We start from the raw sequence: 24,680 nt of genomic DNA, 5'->3' as shown, positions 1-24,680 counted from the left end.
GCAAGGGAATGCAAAACTTTGTGAGGGAATGTAAAGTTTTTTTTTTCTTCCATGTCCCCTTAGGGCATAGGTGTCAAACTCAGGTCCTGGAGGGCCGCTGTCCTGCATGTTTTCCAAGTCTCCCTGTTGCAACACACCTGATTCAAATGAACAGGTTCAATGTCAGGCTTCCGCAGAGCTTGCTGATGATCTGATCATTTGAATCAGGTTTGTTGCAACAGGGAGACTTGGAAAATATGCAGGACAGCGGCCCTCCAGGACCTGAGTTTGACACCCCTGCCATAGGGGCCCTGTATGATTCCAAATTTTGGACTGCTGAAACCTGGTTAAACTTTATCAGAATAGTAGGAAGTACTAAACGGCTGAGTAAAAGAACAGCTCATAATACAAAGTAGACCCCATGTCTCATAAACCTTGCAGGAACACAGTTAAGACATGGGCATGGAGAACCACTAAAAAGAAAGCCTCATTGCCGTTTATTGATCTAACTACTGACAGAAATAAGCAGTTGAATTCTGAGGTGGATTGAGAGAGAGAGAGAGAGAGAGAGAGAGAGAGATCCTACGTGTGGACCCTTTGTGGACTGTTTTCAGCGTTTTGGCCGGATGCGTATTTGGAATTGAAGTGGATCTAGAGGGAACAGGAGGAGTGAACCAATCTCTTTTTTCGTCAATGGACGCTACTGCTTCTTTTTTACTTTCAAACCTAGCTTGTAGCAGACCTGTGGGAGGGACATTATGCACGTTGTGAGCATGACGTCTCTGATCCATTGGTGAAAGGACACTTTGAATCTCTCCTCTTTCATCTATAACTGCTTCAAACAACAAGGCGTATGCAGGAAAAGTTGATACAATTTTATGACTATGTTTTATGCAATGTGTTCTGTTATCTTAATTTTAAGTCGCAAAAGATCTGCGATCCCTAGGCTCAAAGGTGCGGATCAAACCGTCGCCAATTCCTAGTGGATCGCAGTGAAGTCCGTAAGGGAGCCTCCACGCCGAATTGACGGGACTTTCCATCACTGGAGAGTTGGTGCGAAGTGGTAATGACCTTCGGGTCAGCAAAATCCCGCGGGACCGCGTCCGGCGGTATACAAATCCACCGCAGTCCTGGCGTTAAGCGCCTAGCAAGGTGGCGGACCGGATCCCCAAGCCGACCATTCCCATGGGTTATGAAGGAATGCCCACCCTTCAAAATAAAACACTGGGCCCGGCGCACCCACGGTCCAACCTCGGGTGCTGCAGACCCCCTGGACCACCACCGTCGGCCACCGCGCTGCCGTGGACCCTGGCCACGCGGTCGAAGTGCGGGGGCGGGGTTGCGACCCATCCCCCTCCCTCACGCTACATAGCCCCCAGGATGGCGATTCTCCCCCCCCTTCCTGCCCCCTCAACCCGTTTCCCCCCTCTCCCGATGCCCTCAACCTCAAGAAGTCCGGCGGCGATGGCGCGGGGCGTCGGGGACAGGCTCAGATGAGGGCCCACGTCCCTAGCTCCACAACCACACGTCGGCGGCCGTGGCACGATGGTCGCTCCCCTTGCGAACTGGTGATGGTGCAGGGGAGAGGCAGCGACCACGGTGGCGGAGCAGGACTCTCTAGTCGCAGCGCTGCTCCCCTCAATCCGAGGAAGGGCCAATAAAAGGCGGCCTAAACACGCCCATAACCGCCACCGATCGGCTGGAGACCCGCCTCCAGCAGATTCATCCTTTATGCGGGCGAAACAAATACAAATACAAAAACCGGACTGCTTTCCTGGAAATCGGCGCTTGGAATGTACGAACCCTGATGGACAATGCAAGAGCAAAGAGACCGGAGCGCAGGACTGCCCTCATCGCCCTTGAGATTCAGAAGCTCGGCCTGGACATTGTGTCCCTCTCCGAGACCCGTCTCCCTGGTGCCGGGCAGATCGAGGAGCCTCGGCACGGGTACACCTTCTACTGGAGCGGACGAGCTGTGGAGGAGAGAAGAATTCACGGTGTAGGGTTCTGCGTTAAGTCACGTCTGGTTAGGGATCACAACATCATCCCCGTAAGAACTTCTGAGAGACTCATGTCCATCACCCTACCTCTGTGTCAATCCCAATCCCTTGTCATCATCAGCGCCTACGCACCTACCCTGGACGCCTCGGAGGAGGCGAAGGAGTCCTTCTATGCCGCGCTGCGTGGCCTGATCCTCCGCGTCAACCCCCGGGATAAGCTCTTGGTTCTGGGGGATTTCAACGCGCGGGTGGGCCGGGACCATCAGCTTTGGGGAGGGATTCTGGGGAAGGAAGGCGTTGGCAACTGCAACGAAAATGGAGAACTACTCCTTGGTCTCTGCGCAGAGACGGAGATGGTAATAACCAACACACTGTTTCGGATGGCCAACAAGCACAAGACCACCTGGCAACATCCAAGATCCGGCCACTGGCACCTGATCGATTACGTCCTTACCCGAATCTGCGACCGATCCGACGTCATGGTCACGAGGGCCATCCGCTCCATGGATGACGGATGGTCCGATCACAGGCTGGTAGCCTCAAGACTTAGGCTGAAGATCGCGCCTGCGAAAAGAAGGAAGAAGATCCCCAAGAGGATACGTTTCAATGTTGGGCTGCTGAGGAATCCCCAAGTCCTCGAAAAGTACCAGACGTCCCTCGCGGACAAACTGGACACTCAACCTCGGACCCTTCCTGCCACTGTCCACTCAGACTGGGAGCACTTGAAAACTGCGCTCACCAAATCCGCGGAAGAGGTCCTCGGTGTCCAGAAAAGGAGAAATCCCGATTGGTTTGCCGAAAACCTGGAAGAAATTGAGCCACTGATTTCAAGAGAGAGGCTCGCATTGCATGGCAGAACTGCGTTTCCTCCAAGAGACTTGAAGAAGCCTACCGGGCGGCCAAGAGTGAAGCACAGAGAGAGATCCGGAGGATCCAAAATCAATGGTGGGTCAACTTTGCCCACCAAATGCAGAGTTTCGCTGACCGTTACGATACCAGATCCTTCTTCGAAGCAACGAGGTAGATCATCGGTCCGGCTCACAGTCCTCCAATGGCTGTGAAGGCAAAGGACGGCACAATCCTGCAGGAAAAGGAGGATACTCACCAGCGATGGAAGGAGCATTTCATGGAGCTCCTGAACAGTCCGACATGTGCAATAGACGGCTTCCTCGATCCTGTCCCCCAGCTCCCCGTGCAACACTGGATGACGGAGCTGCCGACTCTCCGGGAGATCTCCGGAGCCCTGAGGAGGATGAAGAAGAACAAAGCTGCTGGAGTCGACGACATCCCCGTAGAACTTTTACAAGCTGCGGGTGCACATCTCCTCACCCGCCTCCACACCTTCATCCTTCAATGCTGGGTCGAGGAGACGGTGCCTGGGGAACTGAAGGACTCCGTCATCGTCACGATATTCAAGAAGGGCGACAAACTCGACTGTGGAAACTATCGTGGAATTTCCCTGCTGTCAACTGCTGGAAAACTCATCTGTCGTATACTGGCCGACCGACTCACCTGACTCGCTGAGCGGGTTCTTCCGGAGTCCCAGGCGGGCTTCCGTCCAGGAAGGGGGACCGCTGACATGGTGTTCTGCGCCAGACAGCTCCTGGAGAAGTGCCGGGAGCAGCGGAGGGAGTTCCACGCCATCTTTTATGATCTGGCCAAAGCGTTTGATTCTGTGCCCCGAGCAGCACTCTGGAAAGTGCTGGAACGTCAAGGCTGCCCCCCCAAATTCATATCCCTCATCCGGATGTTTCACGACGGCATGAAGGGTTGCGTCCTGACTCAGGGCGAAATGACTCCCCCATTCCCGGTTCGGACCGGAGTCAAACAGGGCTGCACGGTGGCGTCGACGTTGTTCTGCCTTTACATCGCCGCGCTCATCCACCACGTCACCCCTGTCCAGGAGCACGGAATCACTCTACGCTACCAAACTGAAGGGTCGCTCTTCAACCTCAGCCGTTTGAGGAGCAGGCGGGGGACCATGGTCACGACCGTCAGCGAACTCCAATACGCTGATGACAATGCTGCGGTCTCCAACTCCTCCGGGGGCCTCCAGCTCATCGCGGACGGCTTCGCCGCGGCGTACAGGACCTTTGGCCTCTCCGTCAACATCAAAAAGACAAAGACCCTCCACCTGAACCATCGTCCACCCCAAATCACCATAGACGACGAACCCATCGAGCAGGTCTCGGCGTTCCCTTACCTGGGCAGCATTATCCAGGAGGACGCCGGCCTCACGGAGGACCTCACTTACCGTATCCAGGCAGCCCACACAGCCTTTGACGCCTCGGTCGTCGGGTCTTCAGGAATCACGCCATTTCCACCAACACGATGATCATGGTGTATAAGTCTGTCGTCCTCCCGACCCTTCTCTATGGCGCCGAATGTTGGACCCTCTTCGGAGCAGCATCAAGAGGCTCGAGAGGTTCCACCAAGGACGACTCCGATCTCTCCTCAACGTTTCCTGGGAGGAGAGAGTGACTAATAATGAGATCCTCACCCGGGCTGGCCTCACGAGTATCGAGGCCATGATCACCCTGGCCCAACTGCGGTGGGCGGCCACGTGCAGCGGATGAGCAACGACCGTCTCCCGAAGCAGCTCCTCTACGCGGAGCTGCTGGAGGGCACCCGTCCCCGCGGTGGCCCGAAAAGACGATTCAAAGACCAGCTAAAGGGTCATCTTCAGCGGTGCCGGATTCCCCCGGCACAGTGGGCTGACCTGGCCGCGGATCGGGCGGCCTGGCGTGGGGCTGTGCGGGGCGGGGTCCGGGTCCTCGAGACTCGACGCGTCGCTGCGGAGGAGGACCGGCGAGCGCGGAGGAAGGAGAGGGCCCGGCAACCGCCCGGCCCCCCAACCCACTTCTGTCAATCCTGCGGGCGGGGCTTTAGGGGAAGACTGGGCCTCCACAGTCATCGGAGACACAAGCACCAGGAGCCGTCGCCTTGTCCTGGGGGCCGCATTCCTCGATAACGAGGGCCTTCACCGACCTTAATTTTCTCATTTTATGTTATGTTATGTTTCCTCCCACATTCCAAAAACATGCATGGAAGGCTAATGGAACACTCTAAATTGTCCCTAGGTGTGAGTGTGAGTGCGAATGTTTGTTTGTCTCTGTGTGCCCTGCGATTGGCTGACAACCGGTTCAGGGTGTCCCCTGCTGACTGGCAGCTGGGTGAGGCTCCAGCACGCCCGCAAAAAGGGGAACATAATATGTGACGGGTCCGTGACGATGAATTTGCATGCTTTTCACTAGAAAGGGATGACCCCTTCACCTCTCTCTCTCTCTCTCTCTCTCTTGGGTTTTCTTCAGGTACTCCAGTTTCTGTCACAGTTTGCATTCAGGTGGAGTAGTTGCAGGACCCCAAAAAGCAGGGAGGCAGGGAGGAGCAGCGTGGACTGAACAAAATGTCCATCTATCCATCCATTTTCCGATCTGCTTTATCCTCACAAGCGCCGCGGGGGGTGCCGGAGCCTATACCAGCCGTCTTTGGTCAGGAGGCGGAGGACACCCTGAACCGGTTGCTAGCCAATCGCAGGGCACACAGAGACGAACAACCATCCGCACTCACACGTAGGGACAATTTGGAGTGTTCAATCAGCTGTTTTTGGAATGTGGGAGGAAACCAAAGTACTCGGAGAAAGAAAACCCACGCAGGCCTGGGGAGAACATGCAAACACCACACAGGGAGGCCGGAGCTGGGATTGAACCCACGACCTCTGCACTGTGAGGTCGACGCGCTAACCACTGGGCCACCTGGCCGCCCTGACCAAAATATATTTAACAAAAATACACACAGGAGTACACTGGAAAAACTACTAGTCGAAGTAATCAAAAAAATTCCTGGAAATCACAAGGAACCAAAGTAACAAACAAAACAATGACAGGAGCACACGTATACCCACACTCACAATGACCCAACAAAGACTGGTATCGCCAACAAAGACTGACATCGCAGGGCACACAGAGACGAACAACTATCCGCGCTCACGCTCACACCTAGGGACAATTTCGATTGTTCAATCAGCCTGCCATGCATGTTTTTGTAATGCGGGAGGAAACCGGAGTAGCCGGAAAAAACCCCACCCAAGCCCGGGGAGAACTATGAGGCCGACGCGCTAACCATTGGACCATATAAATACAAGTGTGATTAAAAAAAATAAAAATAGCGGCAGGAAAAGTGTATGATTGACGCACTTGCAAGTTGTGCTATTTTCAGAACAGGTCCGCGGGCGACTCGTGTAGTCCTTGCAGGTGACATGGTGCATGCGAGCACCGTGTTGATGACCCCTGTTGTATATGCCGCTTGCTGTATGGTTGTTGTTCCTACCTGCAAGAAAATGAAATCAATATTGATCTTATGCAGGTCTGCTAGGTATTATTTAAATAACTTAATGCTAACATAATTCAGCTCCACATGATCTAATTGATGAAAAGTGTCTGGATATTTTTCTGTGTGTCTACAGTACAGTATTTGTATATTCATCCTCAGTTAACATGCCTTCAGTTAACAGTATGTCCTGCAGTAACCCATTTTTGGGGTTTTTGTTTTGTTAAACTGTGTTGTTTCAGCGTCGACCTTTAAATCATAACTAGTTTTCCATTGAAAGGAGGGAAATTCCATTCCTTTGAGAGTTAAAGGTTTGAACTGAGCCTGCGTACCCAGCAGGTCTATAATTCCCAGACTTTGAGGCTAATCTCAAGTGGCATTTTAAGATGGCCGTTTCTTCAACGTCTTAACTTCATCCCCCACAAAGAGGAATGGCACAACAGTTTTTCATTCATTCCGTGACTTCAACGTTGTAGTAAATCATTTACATCTGCTAAACATCACCGCATCAAATGCTTAGCTTTCATATCTCATGATCATATCATAAAGATATTGTGATATGTCAAACATGTGATAAAGTTGACAATGCTTTTTAGTCTTTTATATTGTTTCCTTATTTCTTTAGTGTCCTTGAGTGTCCTGCGGTTTCAACAATCACAACAGATTATAGTGATCCTCTCCAGATACTGCAGATGTAATACAGAGATGGCTCTGACTAACTTTTTTAATAGGAGCACAGTAATGGCCCTTAACCTGAAATTGAAGGCCGCACATGAATCACAAAATGATTTGCAAACCATTCATCCATTTTCTGAACCCATCAAACATTCACATTTTCCACTCATTTTCACTGTATTATTGCTCGATTGGGTGGAAGTGTGGAGCAGAAGTTTGTCAGAAACCAAAAATATTCAAGAATTAATTTTAAAAAAAAGAAGTCATCACATTTTATTGGCCAAACATTCGCAAATGGAGTTGTACTGCCTGAAAATTTAAGGACAAACGCCACCATTTTGGAGCAGTCTGGAGCCCTGATGTATGTATGTGTGAACATTTCTATCTATCTATCTACGCTGATGCCACAGCAGCAGACAACGAGGTTGCAGCAAAAGAAAGTCTTCTTTGTCAAGGCGAAACAAGCTTGAGGGAAACAAATTGATGGAAACAAATATGCGTGTGACACGACATGAATCAGAAGAACAAGTAGAGGTGTGCGATACTGACTACTTTGTTATCTATCAGCTACTGGAATAAATACAGAGAATAAACACAAAATATCCTCAATTTCGATACAGATACATTACAATTGATCTATACTTTTTATACTTTATACTTGAATTATGGTAGATGGATTATCTAATGGGCAGCCCGGTGGTCCAGTGGTTAGTGCGTTGACCTCACAGTGCAGAGGTGATGGGTTGGATTCCGGCGCAGCCTCCCTGTGTGGAGTTTGCATGTTCTCCCCGGGCCTGCGTGGGTTTTCTCCGGGTACTCCGGTTTCCTCCCACATTCCAAAATAAATGCATGCCAGGTTGATTGAGCACTCAAAATTGTCCCGAGGTGTGAGAGTGAGCGCAGATGGTTGTTTGTCTCTGTGTGTCCTGCGATTGGCTGGCAACCGGTTCAGGGTGTCCCCCGCCTACTGTCCTAAGACAGCTGGGATAGGCTCCAGCACCCCCCGCGACCCTTGTGAGGATAGAGGGAATCGGATGGATGGATGGATGGATTATCTAGTTGCCAATTCTCAATTAATTTCCATGATCTGTAAGTGTTTTTGTGTGACATTTGCCTTTTTACTTTTAAAACGTTCAATGCCAGGACAACGTTTCATTGTAAATCTAAAAATCCGTTTTTTACCCACATATTGTCAATGTCTGGATTTTTTAAGTAAACAAGCGATACAATGCGATACGTGGGAAACATTTTTTTCCTGGTATTAATCAGAAACTACAATCCACCCATCCGTCCATTATCTGAATCATTTTTCCTGACAAGTCGTGCAATACTTTCAAATTTGATCAAATGTATTCCTTCAGTGAAGTTTTCTGCATCTTCATTTTGAGTAAAAAGAACATTCATTCATTCATTCATCTTCCGTACCGCTTGATCCTCACGAGGGTCGCGGGGGGTGCTGGAGCCTATCCCAGCTGTCCCCGGGCAGTAGGCGGGGGACACCCTGAATCGGTTGCCAGCCAATCGCAGGGCACACAGAGACGAACAACCATCCGCGCTCACACTCACACCTAGGGACAATTCAGAGTGTTCAAACAGCCTGCCACGCATGTTTTTTTGGAAATGTGGGAGGAAACCGGAGCACCCGGGGAAAACCCACGCAGGCCCGGGGAGAACATGCAAACTCCACACAGGGAGGCCGGAGCTGGAATCGAACCCGGTACCTCTGCACTGTGAAGCCGACGTGCTAACCACTGGACTACCGGGCCGCCTAAAAAGAACATGTTCAAGATTATCACTTCCCAACAAATATTATAAAACGTAAAACAGGGAAGAGCAAACCAATTGTTTTTTCAAATACAATGTGTGTTCAAAGAATCAAGTAGAAAAACCAAACAACACTTGGACTTCTTTTTGCTTTCTAGGAAAAGAAAACCCCATGATGAAAAATATAATAAATGAAGTGTTGACAATTAACCGATTCTTAAAGCCACTCTGTGCATCAAAAAAAAAACTCAACAAAACATTTTGGTCAGTTTTTATTTTTCTTTTTATTTTCTTTTTTTATGAGCATGTCCACCAAATTAAGTTAGAATTTTATGGCTGCAACACGTTCCAATTGGCCATTCTTGATTGAACTAGATCGTTTCCTGTTCATGCAGTACACATGGAGAGCTGTGAGGGGAACACAGCTGATGACTGACACCAACAGGATGGCAATGAAGACTTGACCAAAAACAGGATAGTCCGCCACCACCGTCTTCCCCTGAAACAATAGATGCATACAGTTAGTGGTCAGCCTTCAGTGAGCAAAGAAACATAGTCATCTCGCAATCAGTCTGCACGTTCCGTGTGCAGTACGTGATCCATTTCTTTTCATTTGAATGCAACACAACAGCAAGGCCAAATCCTGTCATTTAATAGATACTTTGTAAATGTTGGACCAAATCAGGGAAAAAAAAAATCCTAATCCTGAGATAAATAGTAAAATAGGTATTGAGAAAATTGAAAGAAACCCAAGATCAATGATTTTGAAAACTGTAATTGATACTGTTTATCAATTTTAAATAAAAACAAAATGAAAAAATTGGCAAGAATTACACCAGTATACAAAGCTGCTGACAAACACAGCTTCATACATTACAGGTCTGCTGCTCTGCTTCCTGAATTCTCCAAAATTAAAATTATTCAAGAACAGATTTGATCAATTTATAGGAAAAAAATTAACTCCTCTCCAATAGCCAGTATGGATTGAGAAAAAACTGTTCAATTTTACAAGCCTTGACATCGAACGCCTTTTGGACTCTATAAACAATTTAAAAAAATTACTGTAGACTATTTATTGATCTACCGAAGACAATTCATAACATAATTCATGACAGATTAATTGATCAATAAATTGGAACATGGTGGGATAAGGCGAATAAGGTTGAATTGGATGAGGATTGATTTCACAGAAAAGCATCAGTTGTGAAGTTGGGTGAGAACAATTCAGAATGCAAGGAAAACTTTTTTTTCTTTTTTTTTGCCTTTGGCCTTTGAAACTAGTCGATTTTTGAATGTTCCTGAAGATAATACAATGTCTGACCTGAATGACGTGGAAAGTGAATTCATACTGTACACTTTGATGAACTAAGAGCGCGTGTGGTTACTGATATTAAACAACACAACCTTGATATGTTCTCTTGGTGAGACGGGGGAAAAATTAAAACATATATATTATTTGGATGTTTTTGCAATTGCAAATGTTATTACTAATTACTAAAGAAGACATAAGTTCCTGTTTTTTATTTCAGTCTTGGTGCAAAGTCATTTGGACTGGTGTTTTATTAGCCTATGCAGGCTGGGTGTGCCGTTTTATGCATGTCATTCATTGATTGTAAATGTTGGGTGCACACATTGAAAGACTGAGAGTTTTTAGTATTTAAGCAATTAAAAAAAAAAAATTGTAAAAAGCTTACCAGCTCCTTGTCCCACGCTTGGTAGGTGGGCGTTCCTCCTCTTGTATAGCTGACAATATAGAAGATGACGAGGACTATTAAGAGAAGGGGACTGACTACCATCCACATGATCTTCAAGTACCAGTTCGGACGGTGGCCAAGCATGTCTTCTATGTCTTTTTCAAACCTACAATGATCATAGCATCATCTCACCAAGAAGTACATTGATATTGTTACATTGCAGTGACTACAATGCACAGTGCAAAGACAAGAATGCTACCATACTGTACAAACCTTTTAATCCCATAAAGGTAGTTGACCATTACAATCTCGATGAGGACGACAAAGAGCATGGACAAAGATGCTCCGTATTCATTGAATATGGTAAACCAGTAATTTCCAGATGGGGTGGTAAAGGCCAGGCCAAACAGCAGAAAGATTAGACACAATATCCCTGCAAGGAAAACACAGAACATACAGCTGGAGTGTAGTGGGCCAATAAAGTGTGGGGCATCGCCGCTGATAATCATTAAATCACTGACACATGCCCCCCCCCCCCCGTAGTCACGAGCTAACTTAATTCACAAAACACAGACCTATGTCTTCAATTCAAACTAATATATAAATAACTACAAGTACAGAGTATTACTAAGGAACTGAGGTGTAAAACAAGAACAAAATGGTGTTTATGCACTGGCTGACTTTATTGAATTTTGTTCCTAGTTCCCTGTGCCACATTACTTGGTTACTTTTCCTTGCTGGGCGGCACAGTTTCTGGAGGACACTCACCCACACCTGCAAGTGCAAGTTGATCAGTAACCAACTGGGTTTAAGGGGTGGCCTGATCTTGGTGCAGGTGGCAGAGGATTCCATCTTTCACAAGTGGTACCTCGGCCAACACAACCGTTTTCTAGATCCTTTCCCCATTTGATTTCCTGGCCCCTTCTCAGCAGTGCTTCCAGACGGCTAGCTGCTAGCTGCTAGATATTCCGTCAGACTGACGGAATGCCTGTCAGTCCATCACTGTTTCTGGCCGACTCACGGGGCCCAGTCCGTCCCTTGTCGGCAACAGCCAATTGCCGTCGAGAACGTAATTTCCACGTCATGTAAAGGCACCGCACAAGCCAAAACGAGGCCCCACCACCCCTCCCCCCAATTTTTTTTTTTATAAAAACAACACACACACACACACACACATTGTGGTGATTGGTGAAATAACAATATGGAACACATGTCATTGAGGTCTGTGTGACTGTGCAGTATACAACAGTGTTTTTATTTTTTCTGTATTTAGCTGTGCGTCAGGTGTGTGGCTCCTGCATGTGACGTCGTACCGGTAAGTCCTTTCTAGAAGCCATTTGGCTGGTTTAACTGGGACGGACTGCGCCAGCCTGAGATACGGACGGCACCCCACTGACGGACTCGCCGGACTGGCCGGATTGACGATGTCGACCTCTGCAAATTACTCTGTATGAAATTCTACTTCAATTCTTATCACCTGTCTCCTCTTTGGCTTTTGGGTCGACAACTTTATAGTCAGCTGCAACAAAAATACCCATCCATCCATCCATTTTCCGAACCGCTTGAGCCTCACTAGGGTCGCGGGGGGTGCTGGAGCCTATCCCAGCCGTCTTCGGGCAGTAGGCGGGGACACCCTGAATCAGTTGCCAGCCAATCGCAGGGCACACAGAGACGAACAACCATTCAGGCCCACACTCACACCTAGGGACAATTTAGAGCGTCCAATCAGCCTGCCATGCATGTTTTTGGAATGTGGGAGGAAACCGGAGGACCCGGAGAAAACCCACGCAGGCCCGGGGAGAACATGCAAACTCCACACAGGGAGGCCGGAGCTGGAATTGAACCCGGTACCTCTGCACTGTGAAGCCGACGTGCTAACCACCGGACTACTGGGCCGCCCGGTATACAAAAATACCCAATTTCTCTTAATTAGTCCCAAAATTATGAATCATTCACTCCAAATAGTATTTGTACATGAGCATAGTTGAAGGTTTATAGGGCCACTTGTGCCTTAACGTCATTGTTTTAAGCCACCCAGATTTATCTGGTTATTCAGCTCATGGGCCAATTTGGAAGGAAGCATTTTTACAATCTCAGCTGTTTATTTCAAAATTTTCATGTAATATTTTCAATTGTAACTAGGCTGACACTTGCTTGAAAGTTTAAGACTGGAGACTTGCTTGTTATTTGCACATATGTGACTTTCTCCCACCGGGGATGAGAGCTGACTCACTTGCATGAGACTTTTGATTTTGGCAACACATTAAAAAATGCTCTGTAAATAGATGCATCATTCTAGATCGTTGCTGTATTTGGGCTACTTTCTTGGGGGTGTACCTTTCAAAAACAGCATGAAGTGTCTCGAAGAAAAACAAAAAGCTTGGTGTTACTCGAAAGCAATGTGTGGGCAGTTCAAATTAACTAACTAATAACGTTTGCACACTGGATTTGAACCTTTTGAAAAACATTTAGCCCACTAGACTGGTCTACCCGACACAATTGTTTCGATAAATAAATGTCCCCGCATATATAACAAAAATGTAGCTCACGTTGTACAGCGCAAACCGGTAAACTAAGAAAAAAAAAAGAACAAAAATGTGTGTCAACAATATCTTTCGAAGTCTTACCATTTAACACCTCAGTGCCAACTTTAGAAAGTATCTTCAAGTCTTGCAGTGACATGGTGATGCCACTCACGGTGGTCAGTATGCTGCCTAGTCCCAGAATCAGAAGCATGAAGAAGTACAGCACTGACCATATTTGAGGTAGGGGCATATTTTGAATGGCTTCACTGTACAGAATGAAAGCAAGACCAACCCCTTCGACTGCCTAAAACAGATGAGAGAGAAAAAAAAACTGAGTTCACTGATAAGAGTTTATGACTCCAATCTACTTTGATTCGGCCCCTTAGAAAATTGTGTCCGAAGATGGACTTTACTCAAGAAAGAAGTGGTAAAGGTAAAATAGCATCTTGGAAGGAATATGGCTCGGTCTTGATCATTAAATCAACAATTGATGTTATTTTCAATTGTGCAAAGCACTTACTCACCAAGCCATCATATTACATTTTTAATGAGCAGCGACTCTTTGTTCTAGAGCAAACCTGGGCATTGTACGGGATTGACTCTGACCGGCCCGTGTAACGTTAATTGGAAATTACAAAATAGACGTATTTTCTTATTTTACCTGGTGCATGGACGGATGCTGCATTGCTTTTATTTTGAAGTTGTTTTTTATTTACGTACATGATGACGCAAAACGTATATGAGGCATGGGCGTGATTCGATCGTTGTCACTAGCAAGTCACAAGACCACTTTAGCCCTCAGAAATGTCTGCCCATGCTAAAAAAAGAAAGGTAGATGCCAAATGCAGGGTTTTCAACAAAAATTGGACTGCTCAGTATTTAGATGTCTTGACTAATATTCAGAAGTCAAGATGGCGCCCGAGTAGGCAGCCGTCAGCAAGTGCTCTCATGAGCCTTGCTTTTTTTGTTGTTTTTGTGTTTGTTTTGTCACTTTGTGTTTGTTGTTATGTTACGTCGTGTGGACCTGATGTGGACTTTTTTCAGCATTTTTTGGCCACGACATTCATCAAGGAGGAGACTCTGTGCTTGGTGGTTGCGCCTTCTCGGCAGCATGGGTATACCAGCACTGTTTTTGACTGGGAGGAATGTCGGCGCCATTTGACTGTCGTTGCTGGACAGTCCCGGGGCGCTTGTGTCTTGCGCCTGTAATGGGCAGCATTTTTCACAGCCCCACTTTGTTCAGCGGAGAGATCGGTGCTGTTGAACGGTCTGCGGCTGGATGGATGCAAGTCTTGAGGAGCCGACGATGAGAAGAAAGGAGCGTTAGCGCGGAGCGCCGATGCGGATGTGAAACTGGGAGTCGCGGCTTGGAGTTTGAAGCGGATTACGTGGGACAGAAGAAGTGAACTAATCTCTTTTCGTCAATGGACGCTACAGCTTCGTGTTTGCTTTCAAACCTTAGCTTGTAGCAGACGTGTGCACATTTTCAGCATGACGTCTGTGATCCACTGGTGAAAGGACACTTTGATCCTCTCCTCTTTCATCTATAACTGCTTCAGACAACAAAGTGTATGCAGAAAATTGGTGAAGATTGCACGACTGTCTGTGTCCTATGTGTTGTGTTGTGTTATTTTTGTTATTTTGACTTCAAAATGGCGCCGCGACAGTGGCTGCCTTTCCAGCAGCTCCTGTATTTTGTTGTTCTACTTCTTCCTTTCATAACTTTGCTGCTGTGAATTGGGAATTTCTCCATTGCGAGACTAATAAAGGTTTTCTTATCTTTTCTTATCTTTATTTACTGAAGTGAGAGCCTGAGGTAAAGCCGTGTGTTTAGTTTGCGGGGAGAGAATCGCCGTGTTTAAGGACTACAATTTGAGTCGGCATTACGAGACGAAACACGGGGAGAAATACAAGAACGTGACTGATGCTGAAAGGGCGCGGACATCGGAAGCTTTGCTTGCTAAACTGCAAAAGCAGCAAGGCTTTTTTACCAAGCTTCACACATCAAGGGATGCATCAACCGAGACCAGCTTTGTGATAGCTTACAAAATCGCTAAAACCAGTAAGCCATTCTCGGATGGGGAGTTTATCAAAGAGTGCTTGGTGGACTCTGCAGCTTTAATATGCCCTGAAAAAAAAGAAGAATTTGAGAAAGTCCCGCTCTCCAGGCGAACCGTGACGAGAAGGGTCAAAAACATATCGTGCAATCTGGAGCTTCAGCTGCAACGTGAAGTGGCAAATTTTGACTTTTTCTCCTTGGCTTTGGATGAAAGCTGTGATGTCCGTGGCACAGCCCAGTTACTTGTATTTGTCCGCGGGATAACGCCGGACTTCAAGATTACGGAGGAGCTAGCAGCAATGCGATCATCAGTCAGCTGTGCTTCGCATCTCCACCTCAGACATGCCACCTGATTTTGATGCACTCGTTAAAGCCCAGCAGAGACTAGATTTCTCTCACTGAACAAGAAAAAATAACTTAAAAATGTAGAAAGTTTTAAATGGTTGAGTTGTGCATGATTTTAGTTGTATTGTGGTTATTTTTATTTGCATGTTTAGCGTGTTTTTATGATGCCGTTTTAGTGATTAATTGCCTTTCCCATTGTTTTGTGAAATTCGCTTGAATAAATTACATTTTTTGGAAGGCAACCTCATGTTTTCATTGCTTAATTATAACATATACTCTTACCAGCCTGTCAAAACAATGCTATTTACTGCTTTTTACCAAGAAGTACAGTTAATATTATGCAGAATTGAGATCAGCCTTTTGGCCGGCCCTACACAATATTTTCTGTTTCTCATGTGGCCCCCTGGAAAAAATAATTGCCCACCCCTGTTCTAGAGGTTCCGTGCAGGTGGCACTTTAAAGTGATTAAAATGTCAACTATCCACAATATTCGAATCATTTGCCTGGCTCATTTGCCAGCTCAGGGTGTAGTCCACCTTTCACCCAAAGTCTGCTGGGATAGGCTCTACCACCCTCCCACGACTTGTTCAGGATAAGCGGTGTTGAAAATGGATAGATGGACCAGGGGTGCTCAACCAGTCGTTCGCGATCGACCAGTAGCCCGCGGTCTGGTCCCAAGTCAATCATGAGGAGTGTAGGAGGAAATGGGGGGGGGGGGGGGGGGGATTTGTGTGTCTGTTATTAATATTAGTTTTTGTCTGTGTGTGTGTGTGTGTGTGTGTGTGTGTGTGTGTTGTAATGGCAATTTGACATATAACAGCGCTAAATGGAAGTAACTGTTCGTACTATTGAATGCTGACGAGTTATTTTGCGGATAAGCAAAGTTCCTGCCCATGCACTATTCCGTACTCTGTGTAGCTGCTCAGAAATGCTGATTGCGCTGGCCTTCACCAACTCCCAACAAGATAAAATGAGAGCGCAAGATGCGGAAAGAGAGAAGGCTCCCTTGACGGATCTGTGAAGGGTGTCCCTCCAGGTTTTTTTCTTTTCTTTTTCTTTCTTAAACAAAAAAATCTCATCATTTTTTATAAATACTTTTGTTGTCTTGGTTTCCCTGGACAAGACAGTGTGTTAGTGCACACTGCACCCGTAGCATCCTATCAGCTTCACTTTCACAAAAACTTGACCTGCATTACTGGAGGCTGTTTGCGGTCAGCCGTTTACAATCGACCTCACCATGCGGAGATGCAGGGTTTGATTCCAGCTCCAGCCTCCATGTGTGGAGTTTGCATGTTCTCCCCGTGCCTGAGTGGGTTTTCTTAGGGTACTCCGGTTTCCTTCCACATTCCAAAAACATGAATGGCAGGATGATTGAACACTCAAAATTAGGGGTGTCCAAAGTCGGTCCTCAAGGGCCACTGTCCTGCCTGTTTTCCAGCTCTCGCAGGAGCAACACACCTGATTCATATAATCAGGATTGGCTGATGAGCTGATCACCTGAATCAGGTGTGTTGCAGACGACGGTAGAGCTGGAAAACAGGCAGGACAGTGGCCCTCGAGGACCAGAGGTTGACATGCCTGCTCTAAATTGTCCCTCGCTGTGAGTGTGAGCGCAGGTGGCTATTTGTCTCTCTCTGTGCGCTGCAGTTGGCTGGCAACTGGTTCAGGGTGTCCCTCGCCTACTGCCCAAAGATGTCTGGAATAGGCTCCAGCAACCCCCCCCCCCCCCCGACCCTTGTAAGGATAAAGCGGATTGGAAAATGGATAGATGGATGGATTTTAATTAACATACAAGAGCATGCGTATATACATTAAAAAAAATAAACTTCCACCCAGAATGAAAAGTGTAGTGCCAAAAGTTTGATCAAAGGTTTTGTTAATCATACCAAATTGACTCATGCAGCAGCAGAGGGGCGCTTACTCCAACAGACTCATATCTATATCAGGTACTGACCATGCATGACTAAAAACAAAGAAGCATTTATTGCCTTGTAACACCAATGCAAGGGGAGTAACATGAAGAACATACCGTGTCGAGTTCATCATTTAGGTCACAGTCTTCCAGTTGATTGCCAAGTTCAGCAAACTGCTCTGGGTATGTCGCATTGAGTGTTTTAATCCAGTCAAGCACATTGTTTTTGTTGATAGTGTCCTCTGCTAGATTAAAGGTATTCAGCAGCAATATGCGCATCCTGGAAAAGAAGACAGTTTCTATCTTATCCCTTTTTGACAATCAACTCCTCATTTGCTATGTGTGATCGTAATTTCTGTTTAGTGACTCCCTCTAAGGTATGGAGGTCCTTTAACTTTAGAGGAAGTGCCTGCGCTATTAGCGGGAGTTTGTGGCTGGGAAGCACATACTCGTTAGATTTTTTTTGCTGACAACTAAAGCCTTTTTTAAAACTATATATTTTTGCCTGCTTTATTATTTTGGATCTGATACAACAGTGCATTCTGTACAGAAAAATATGGACAATAAATCAAGATCGTTTGTGTTTTCAACTGCACATTCATCTGGACATCCTTTTTTTTTTCAAGTGTCGAAAACAATCTACTCACCAAGAGTACAACATACGTTGATGAAAAACATAGACACTACGTTCTTCCAAAGACTTGCTTTGGAAACATGGATTTTGAACAAACGACACGACAGCATACAAAGGACAATGGAGGAAGGAAATTAAAGGATCCACCCTGTGCGCTGGAGTGGTATGTAAAGCTTCAAAGTTCTATAAGGCTCCACATGGAAAAAGTATGCTCTGGAAATTTTCAAGATCGGATGATATTTAGTTTGAGTTGGATTTAATATGTACAACTCTTGGAGGGGAAAATCAGGGGAAAAATGAATCACTCACTTATGAGGAAAAAAACATGGACTTCAAAAACAACAACAACATTTTGCGATTGAGATCCGGACTATTTGTGGGCCACAATATTGACCTCCTGTGTTTTTATAAGAATAATTTTACAGTTTTTGCTCTGTGGTTAGTTGCACAATCATCTTGAAAAAAGATTTCATCATTCCCAATAGTCCTTTTAATTGATGAAATAAGAAAACTCTCCGGAAAAGTTACTGTCAAATTGTGCATTTATTGAAGATGTCGTGATAGCCATCTCCCCAGCACCTTTACCTGACACGCAGCCCCTTATCATCAATGACTGTGGAAAGGGGCATGTTTTCTTCCGACACTCGTCTTCATAAATCTCACTGGAACGGCATCATCACCTTGCCCAATACTGAATTTTATCACTGAATATTATTTTCATACAATCATTTTCGGTCCATGATTGCTTTTCCTTAGCCCATTGTAAACTTGGTTGTTGTTGTTGTTGGGTTTCTTTAGATGTGAATGATGGCTTTTGTTTCGCTTTAGTGTATGTAAATCACATTTCCTTTCGGTGGACAGTTTGGTCACAGACACTGACTCAAGTTTACTCCCGTTTGTTCCTCCTTTGTTTGCTGTATTTTTTCTGTTTTTCTGACATATTGCTTGAGGTTTTCTGTCTTCCCTGGTCGACCAGAATGCTTGCCTTTCACAAGTTTCCCAAGTTCTTCGTACTCTTTCCAGATTTTAGACTTTAGACTTAGACTTCCACTGAAGACGAACAAACAGATCTAATCCGATGCAGGTGTTAGTTTTGGGAATGGAAAGTCACAGGGAGATTCCACACCCTGTTTGGTCAAAATAAATAACTGCTACTGACTACCACTTTCTTTTGTTTTGTGTCATGTCCATAATCATTTTTTTTTGTGGGGAGGGGGGGGGTTACCCCTACACATTTAAACAACTCTGAGGCTAGCGATTACATAATTTTTGCCAAGGGTTGTATTCTGGATCATCAAAACATTATGTGACAAAGGAGCAGAGCTTTAATTTGTTTGGTGTGCCATTGCTTGTGTGAATTTGGATGGAATTATTGTAAATAAAATCTATTATTATTATTATATGTATGATGCAAGGTCCTTGTGTGTGAAAGCTGGCATTTGCCTAGTTTAATTATTCAACTACCTTGAAATTATCTACAGATCTTGTTGACATATCAACTCCTCAACATGAATGGTGACTGGGCAAAAGTCCTCTCTGAGAAAGAAAAACAGCAGCAACATAGCGAAAAAAAAGGAAGCTACTCTCAATGCTTTGGAAGCAAAGAAAATGTGTAGGACAGCCGAACTTGGCCTGTTAACTCGCAGAGGAAATATGGGCCTTGAATTAATTTCATTGTCGTTAACTGTAATTTTGATCACTCGTCTTGTGAAATCGAACACTTTCTTGTCCACACTAAAGGAAACTGCGAGGCCTCAATATCTTAGCATCATTCTTTTTCTGAAAAACCGATGACTGGCCATTCCATTGTTTTCAATTATTAACAACATGCCATTTTTGCACACTTTTTGAAGCCTTTCGGACACAGGTGTCAAAGTAAACATTTATTCGGTTTCACTGTCGCAATGGCCCTACGAGGGAAGACGTCACTCCAAAGTGGCCCGTGACAAAAATGAGTTTGACACCCTTGCTTTATAATGTCATAACTTTCTTAATTCGGGCAAAATTTAGACACCGTTTTCACTCCTGAAATGCAGACATTTGACAAGTACAATGCAGTAACATTACTACCAAAGATGAACACCAGTTATCCAATACTTACTTTGGCTGCATTAACAACCAAGGTTAAACTTACACTCACGACATTTGGATCATCGATAATGCGCAACAATGAACATAAACTCACCTCTCCAGGCAGTTCACATAGTTAACTGTGGCTTTAAATCCATAGATGGAAAAAGTGACAATAGAAGCAAAAATGGAGGTTCCGCTGTTGATGAGGGTGACAATGATCGCCTGTTGCTCAAAATTGTTGTTGTAGTGATTATAGCTGGAAAACGCTATGAGCGACCCTAATCCCAAACCCAGAGAAAAGAAAATCTGAGTGGCTGCATTTATCCATGCAGTCGGATTGGCCAGTTCTTCCATCTAAAATCATGGAAACATACGGGTCAATATGTACAGAACACATTCGGTTGTATATTCTGCTTGGCCGAAATAGACAGTATGTGAGGCCAATGTACTGATGTTTTTTTGACATCCTTACCTTGGGGGTGAACAGGTACGTGATACCATGGATGGCACCAGGAAGAGTCAAACCCCTGATGAGGTAGATAACGAGCACCACATAAGGAAACGTGGCTGTGAAGTAAACCACCTGCACAACAGAGCCAAACAACATTTTCATCCTGTCAGTCCATTGAAGAAGTTATTCTGTGCACGTTTTGTGTTGTTTTGGGGCTTCACATATTCCAAAAGAAGGACCACGAGGTGTATGGCCAGAATAGGAATGTGAAAAAACAAGATTATACGCTGGAGAAAAATGAAGAGCAGTCCGATTTATTCATTTGTGCTCTCATTTTGTATCAAAGGCAGTGCAAATTTTGTTTGCTTATAGTTGTTATCTCAATGCTTTCGCTTGAGGCGGGTGCGCAAACTTCTCCTACCTTCCCAGATGACTTAATTCCATGGATAATGAAGAGGTAGGTGATCACCCAGGCCAGCACGAAACACAAAGCCTGACCTGTATGGATGCCTCCATTCTCTTCAATCGAAGAAGAAATGTTTAGTGTTTCTCTAAAAAAGAAGTACTGGGTCGAAGAAGCCTTTTGGCACTCTTCCAGGGGTCCTGTCAGGTTGGAATTGACGGGGCAGTCTGACCAGGGCAGGACTGACTGTGAATGTGAACCAGTGAAACGTTAGTGTCAAGGCCTTCGTGAGCTCAGACTTTCATATAGTGTTATACTGTATCTAGTAAATGATTCAATTGCTCACTTGAAATGAATTAAAGAGGTACCAGAAGCTCCATGCATTGATGATGTTGTAGTAGAGGCAAAGATACACGGAGGCTACAATACTAGCAAGACCTGAAATGAGAGATTTAAGATGAAAATTATTTCTTTTGAATGTTTGGATATTTTTATTTTTTTTTACAGATGTCTGAGGTCTTTTTCTCCATTTTTTTCCTCAGAAAACTGAAATTTCCGGATCCAGTGTATGGGTCTGCTTTTGCCTAACAGAGTGCAGCAGAACACTCAGATACAGTACAGAAGCACATACAAACGAGGCTAAACGTGACAAGTGTCCTCAAAGATGAAGTTATCGACGAATCAGACAGTACATGCGTGTGCACGTTTTGCACACAGATTGGTGTGTCAGCACATTAGTAAAGGAGGGCCAATGTTCTCCACAGTCTACACCACAAAGTCATTTGTGTTTCGTGCTAATGTCAAATGACTGACCTCTCAGATGCATACAGCTATCTACATTGTTATCTACACATCCAAATTAAGGGAGTAGTTTTTATTTTCAATAGTACAACAGTACTTCTACAGTAAATCGTAGCAATAATATGTTTTCAAGTACGTACCCACTCCTCCCAAATACGGGTTAATGGCCGACCAGGCCCCAATGCTTCCCAAGCGCATCTTTTGACCAATGGCGAGCTCCATGTAGAATAAGGGCACACCCTCAAGAAACAGCATCAGCAGATATGGAATCAAGAATCCCCCTGTTGGAGCAAAGCTAAATTAAATTTAGTCTTTACACACAGTACGAAGAAAAAAATAAAATTTAACATCTCATAGCTTCTCCATATATATGGAACGTTTCGGATGACATTGTAGTGTGATATGTACGTATAGTAGTATAACATACACACACACAGTTCATTATAACAGATAGCAAATCATCATTGTCCTGTGAAAAACACATATGTACATTTTTGTCTCTTTTTTAAAAAAAAAATATGTTAATGTTATGTCCACGCTTCCGACATCCTATAAACATAAAAACTTAAAAATGCCAAATGTGATTTTCACAGGACATTGTGAATGTACTTTTGCATTGGATGTATGAGTGGCATAAAAGAAAAGATTTATTTTAGGGTATATGGTATTATTGTTGTATTATGGTATTATTTTTGTCCTCAATTTTATGTTGCTTTTAAGTGTGATGTTTTTCTATCACTTAGGCTGGATAGAGCTCATTCATTTGCAATGTTGCTCCATGGTTCAGCCATCGAGTTTCTGACATGTTATTGAGGTTTGCAGTCTGCTTCAAATTTCTATCAACTCTCACTCTGGTAAGAAATTCTTTGGTTTTTTACAATCAACTAACGTGACAATACAAGTGTTTCTTAGTCTGTATATTAAATTCAATTTCATTTTTCATGTAAAACATATTTTGAATTTTATTACCATTTTTCGAAGAATGTTTTTTTTTAATTATTATTTTTCCCCACTGAATTTCAATGTGTGTCAATTATACAGGGATTTGTGCTATTCGCCGGTCGGCACCTTCTTACTCCCCTCGACTGCAATTCAAGTCGGCTGACCAAGTCAAGTTTACAGTCGTCTTATTTGTCTATGAGGTTCGAAGGTGCTTCGTGACTAATAATATTGTTTATTAAATGGATTTAAAAAATTGTCACCAAAAAAACATTCAGAAGAAGAAAACTTTTTACAACATGGAAATAAGCAACATTTGGCAGACAACACTGACGTCTCGCTGCTCAGAGTCATGCGCACATTCTCATTTCATCCCTATTAAATTGTCATTTTCAAATTTCGGAATGATGTTTTAGAGCCAATTCATATTTTGTGTCCATATATTATTTTAGTTGCTCCTTTCAGGCAGTAAGGATTAAATTAAAAGTAATAGAGAGCTTGTAATTATTGTATGTATATTCCATCTTAATTGATGTTAGAGATAAGGAAACGTGCCACCATTTTCTCAACATGCAACAAGCCACAATGACAAAAAAGACCAACATGACAGTTCTCACCTCCGCCGTGCATCTGGCACAGGTATGGGAATCGCCAAACATTCCCCACTCCAATGGCAGAAGAAAGACAAAACAATAGGAACTGCAAGGGACTGTCCCAATTGGGTCGAGCATCTTTCTCCATGTCCACAAGTGAACGCCTTGACTCAGGTGGCTTATCAACAGGTTTTGTGAGGTGGTTGACCGCCTTCAGCCTTTTAACAGCTCTGTGATTAGAACTTTAACGGTGGGTGCGGGTGGGGCCTCAAAGGATCCACTTTATTATTTCAACACCGCCTACTGCCCCGACACAGCCAGGATGGGCTGTGCCCCTTCTGAGGATAAACTGCTCAGACAACGGATGGATGTTTTATTCTATTGTTGTATCAGTGTTGGCCCATATAGAACGGGGCGCCGTAAACATTTGGACATTCAAGTGTTATGCTTGACTTCTCTATTTCAGAACCCAAAAGCGAAAACGAGGCAGATGGTAAGAGTTGAGATGGTGACCAGAGTCCAGGAGCAATACGAGGCAAGCAGTGACTAGGTGAGTTTCTGAGTAAAGCAGGGATGGAGATGGCCAGTTAAGAGGCTACTTTGGAGGAATGGAGGGACTTGTGGAACAAAGCTGGACAAGGGGCTCATCGGCTCGCCTTCTGGAGGCACTGGTGATGAGAAATAATGGATTCAGCAGGAGAAATAAACGCACGCACACGCACGCGCACACACACACACACACGCACACACACACACACACACACACACACACTTTATTCTCACAAAGGTCACGGGCATGCTGGCACACAGGGTACTCATATACAAACAACCATTCGCGCTCACAATTACACCTAGGGACAATTTGGAGTGCCAAATCAACCTGTTAATCAACCTTGGAATGTGGGAGGAAACTGGAGTACCCGAAGAAAACCCACACAAGCACGGGGAGAACATGGAAATCCTACACAGTAAGGCCGGAGCCGGAATTGAATCCTGCCCCTCTGGAGTGTGAGGCCGCCCCATTTCAAACCAAATGTATAAACTTTTTTGCCAATCAAAATGATCTCATTTCAAAGCTGGCAAAGTGTAGAGTGTCAACCAGGTTTTTTAGATATGAATGAGCTACAATTGAATACTTTGGAATGAGTTTTTCTTGATTTAAATACACACACATACACGCACACACACAAACACTTCCAACCCCAGTACGACCACAGTCATTACTTTGGATTTAACTTGTTGCGGCTATTTTAGGGCCTGTTTATTCACCCACGCCAACAAACAAGCATGAGACACACAAATCCGTCAGTGACAGGCAGCAAGACAGGTGGGGGCATGTTTCCGTCAGTTATGGACTGGGAGGTCCTTCAGTGTTTAACCTGGTTCCTGATGATTACACCGATGGATGAAAACCCACTTCCATCAGTGCTGAGTTTGACTTTTTTTTTTTTTAATTTGTCAGTTGAAATTTGTCATCAGAATTGGCGTCCATCAGTGACGGACT

The 24,680-nt window shown here is 44.9% G+C and overlaps 2 protein-coding genes across 9 annotated transcripts; both read right to left on the bottom strand.

Moving 5' to 3' along the window:
• Window positions 1-1,421: 1,421 nt before the first annotated feature.
• LOC147203482 (uncharacterized) lies at window positions 1,422-3,603 on the bottom strand. Of its 8 annotated transcripts, none has more exons than XM_086112603.1 (8): window positions 3,492-3,603; window positions 3,309-3,422; window positions 2,872-3,222; window positions 2,719-2,782; window positions 2,434-2,543; window positions 2,112-2,260; window positions 1,783-1,952; window positions 1,422-1,706 (listed from the first exon to the last, which is right to left on the bottom strand). In XM_086112603.1, exons 5-8 carry the CDS (start codon window positions 2,482-2,484, stop codon window positions 1,702-1,704), a joined length of 375 nt encoding a protein of 124 aa, XP_085968729.1. In that variant the 5' UTR covers window positions 2,485-2,543; window positions 2,719-2,782; window positions 2,872-3,222; window positions 3,309-3,422; window positions 3,492-3,603; the 3' UTR covers window positions 1,422-1,701. The 8 variants fall into 7 exon arrangements, 2 of the variants coding, with proteins under 2 accessions (XP_085968729.1, XP_085968727.1); XR_015101069.1 differs by having other exon boundaries at window positions 2,352-2,543; XR_015101066.1 differs by having other exon boundaries at window positions 2,112-2,283.
• A 5,434-nt stretch (window positions 3,604-9,037) lies between these two features.
• LOC147203481 (sodium- and chloride-dependent transporter XTRP3-like) lies at window positions 9,038-23,345 on the bottom strand. The gene is made up of 11 exons (XM_086113557.1): window positions 23,201-23,345; window positions 21,785-21,925; window positions 21,190-21,281; window positions 20,862-21,089; window positions 20,462-20,572; window positions 20,102-20,343; window positions 17,400-17,562; window positions 13,069-13,270; window positions 10,715-10,874; window positions 10,442-10,607; window positions 9,038-9,246 (listed from the first exon to the last, which is right to left on the bottom strand). Exons 1-11 carry the CDS (start codon window positions 23,322-23,324, stop codon window positions 9,070-9,072), a joined length of 1,806 nt encoding a protein of 601 aa, XP_085969683.1. The 5' UTR covers window positions 23,325-23,345; the 3' UTR covers window positions 9,038-9,069.
• Between the last annotated feature and the right edge of the window lie 1,335 nt (window positions 23,346-24,680).

This window comes from Hippocampus guttulatus, chromosome 6, assembly GCF_054856545.1.
Source record: "Hippocampus guttulatus isolate MCC_2025c chromosome 6, RoL_Hgut_1.0, whole genome shotgun sequence".
Taxonomy (NCBI): Eukaryota; Metazoa; Chordata; class Actinopteri; order Syngnathiformes; family Syngnathidae; genus Hippocampus; species Hippocampus guttulatus.
Note: the sequence above shows the minus strand (reverse complement) of the source record. Positions and strands in the feature narration are given on the sequence as shown.

What these genes read in the sequence shown, in the direction of transcription:
- LOC147203482 (XM_086112601.1), bottom strand. An exon ending in GCTTCACTCTTGGCCGCCCG is followed by an intron (nt 2,783 to 2,871) that starts GTAGGCTTCTTC and finishes AATTTCTTCCAG; the next exon opens with GTTTTCGGCAAACCAATCGG. An exon ending in GGACCTCTTCCGCGGATTTG is followed by an intron (nt 2,544 to 2,718) that starts GTGAGCGCAGTT and finishes TTCTTTTCGCAG; the next exon opens with GCGCGATCTTCAGCCTAAGT.
- LOC147203481 (XM_086113557.1), bottom strand. Translation starts at nt 23,324, where the DNA reads ATGGAGAAAGATGCTCGACCCAATTGGGACAGTCCCTTGCAGTTCCTA. An exon ending in TAAATGATGAACTCGACACG is followed by an intron (nt 13,271 to 17,399) that starts GTATGTTCTTCA and finishes CATCTGTTTTAG; the next exon opens with GCAGTCGAAGGGGTTGGTCT. An exon ending in AAGCGTGGGACAAGGAGCTG is followed by an intron (nt 9,247 to 10,441) that starts GTAAGCTTTTTA and finishes CTATTGTTTCAG; the next exon opens with GGGAAGACGGTGGTGGCGGA.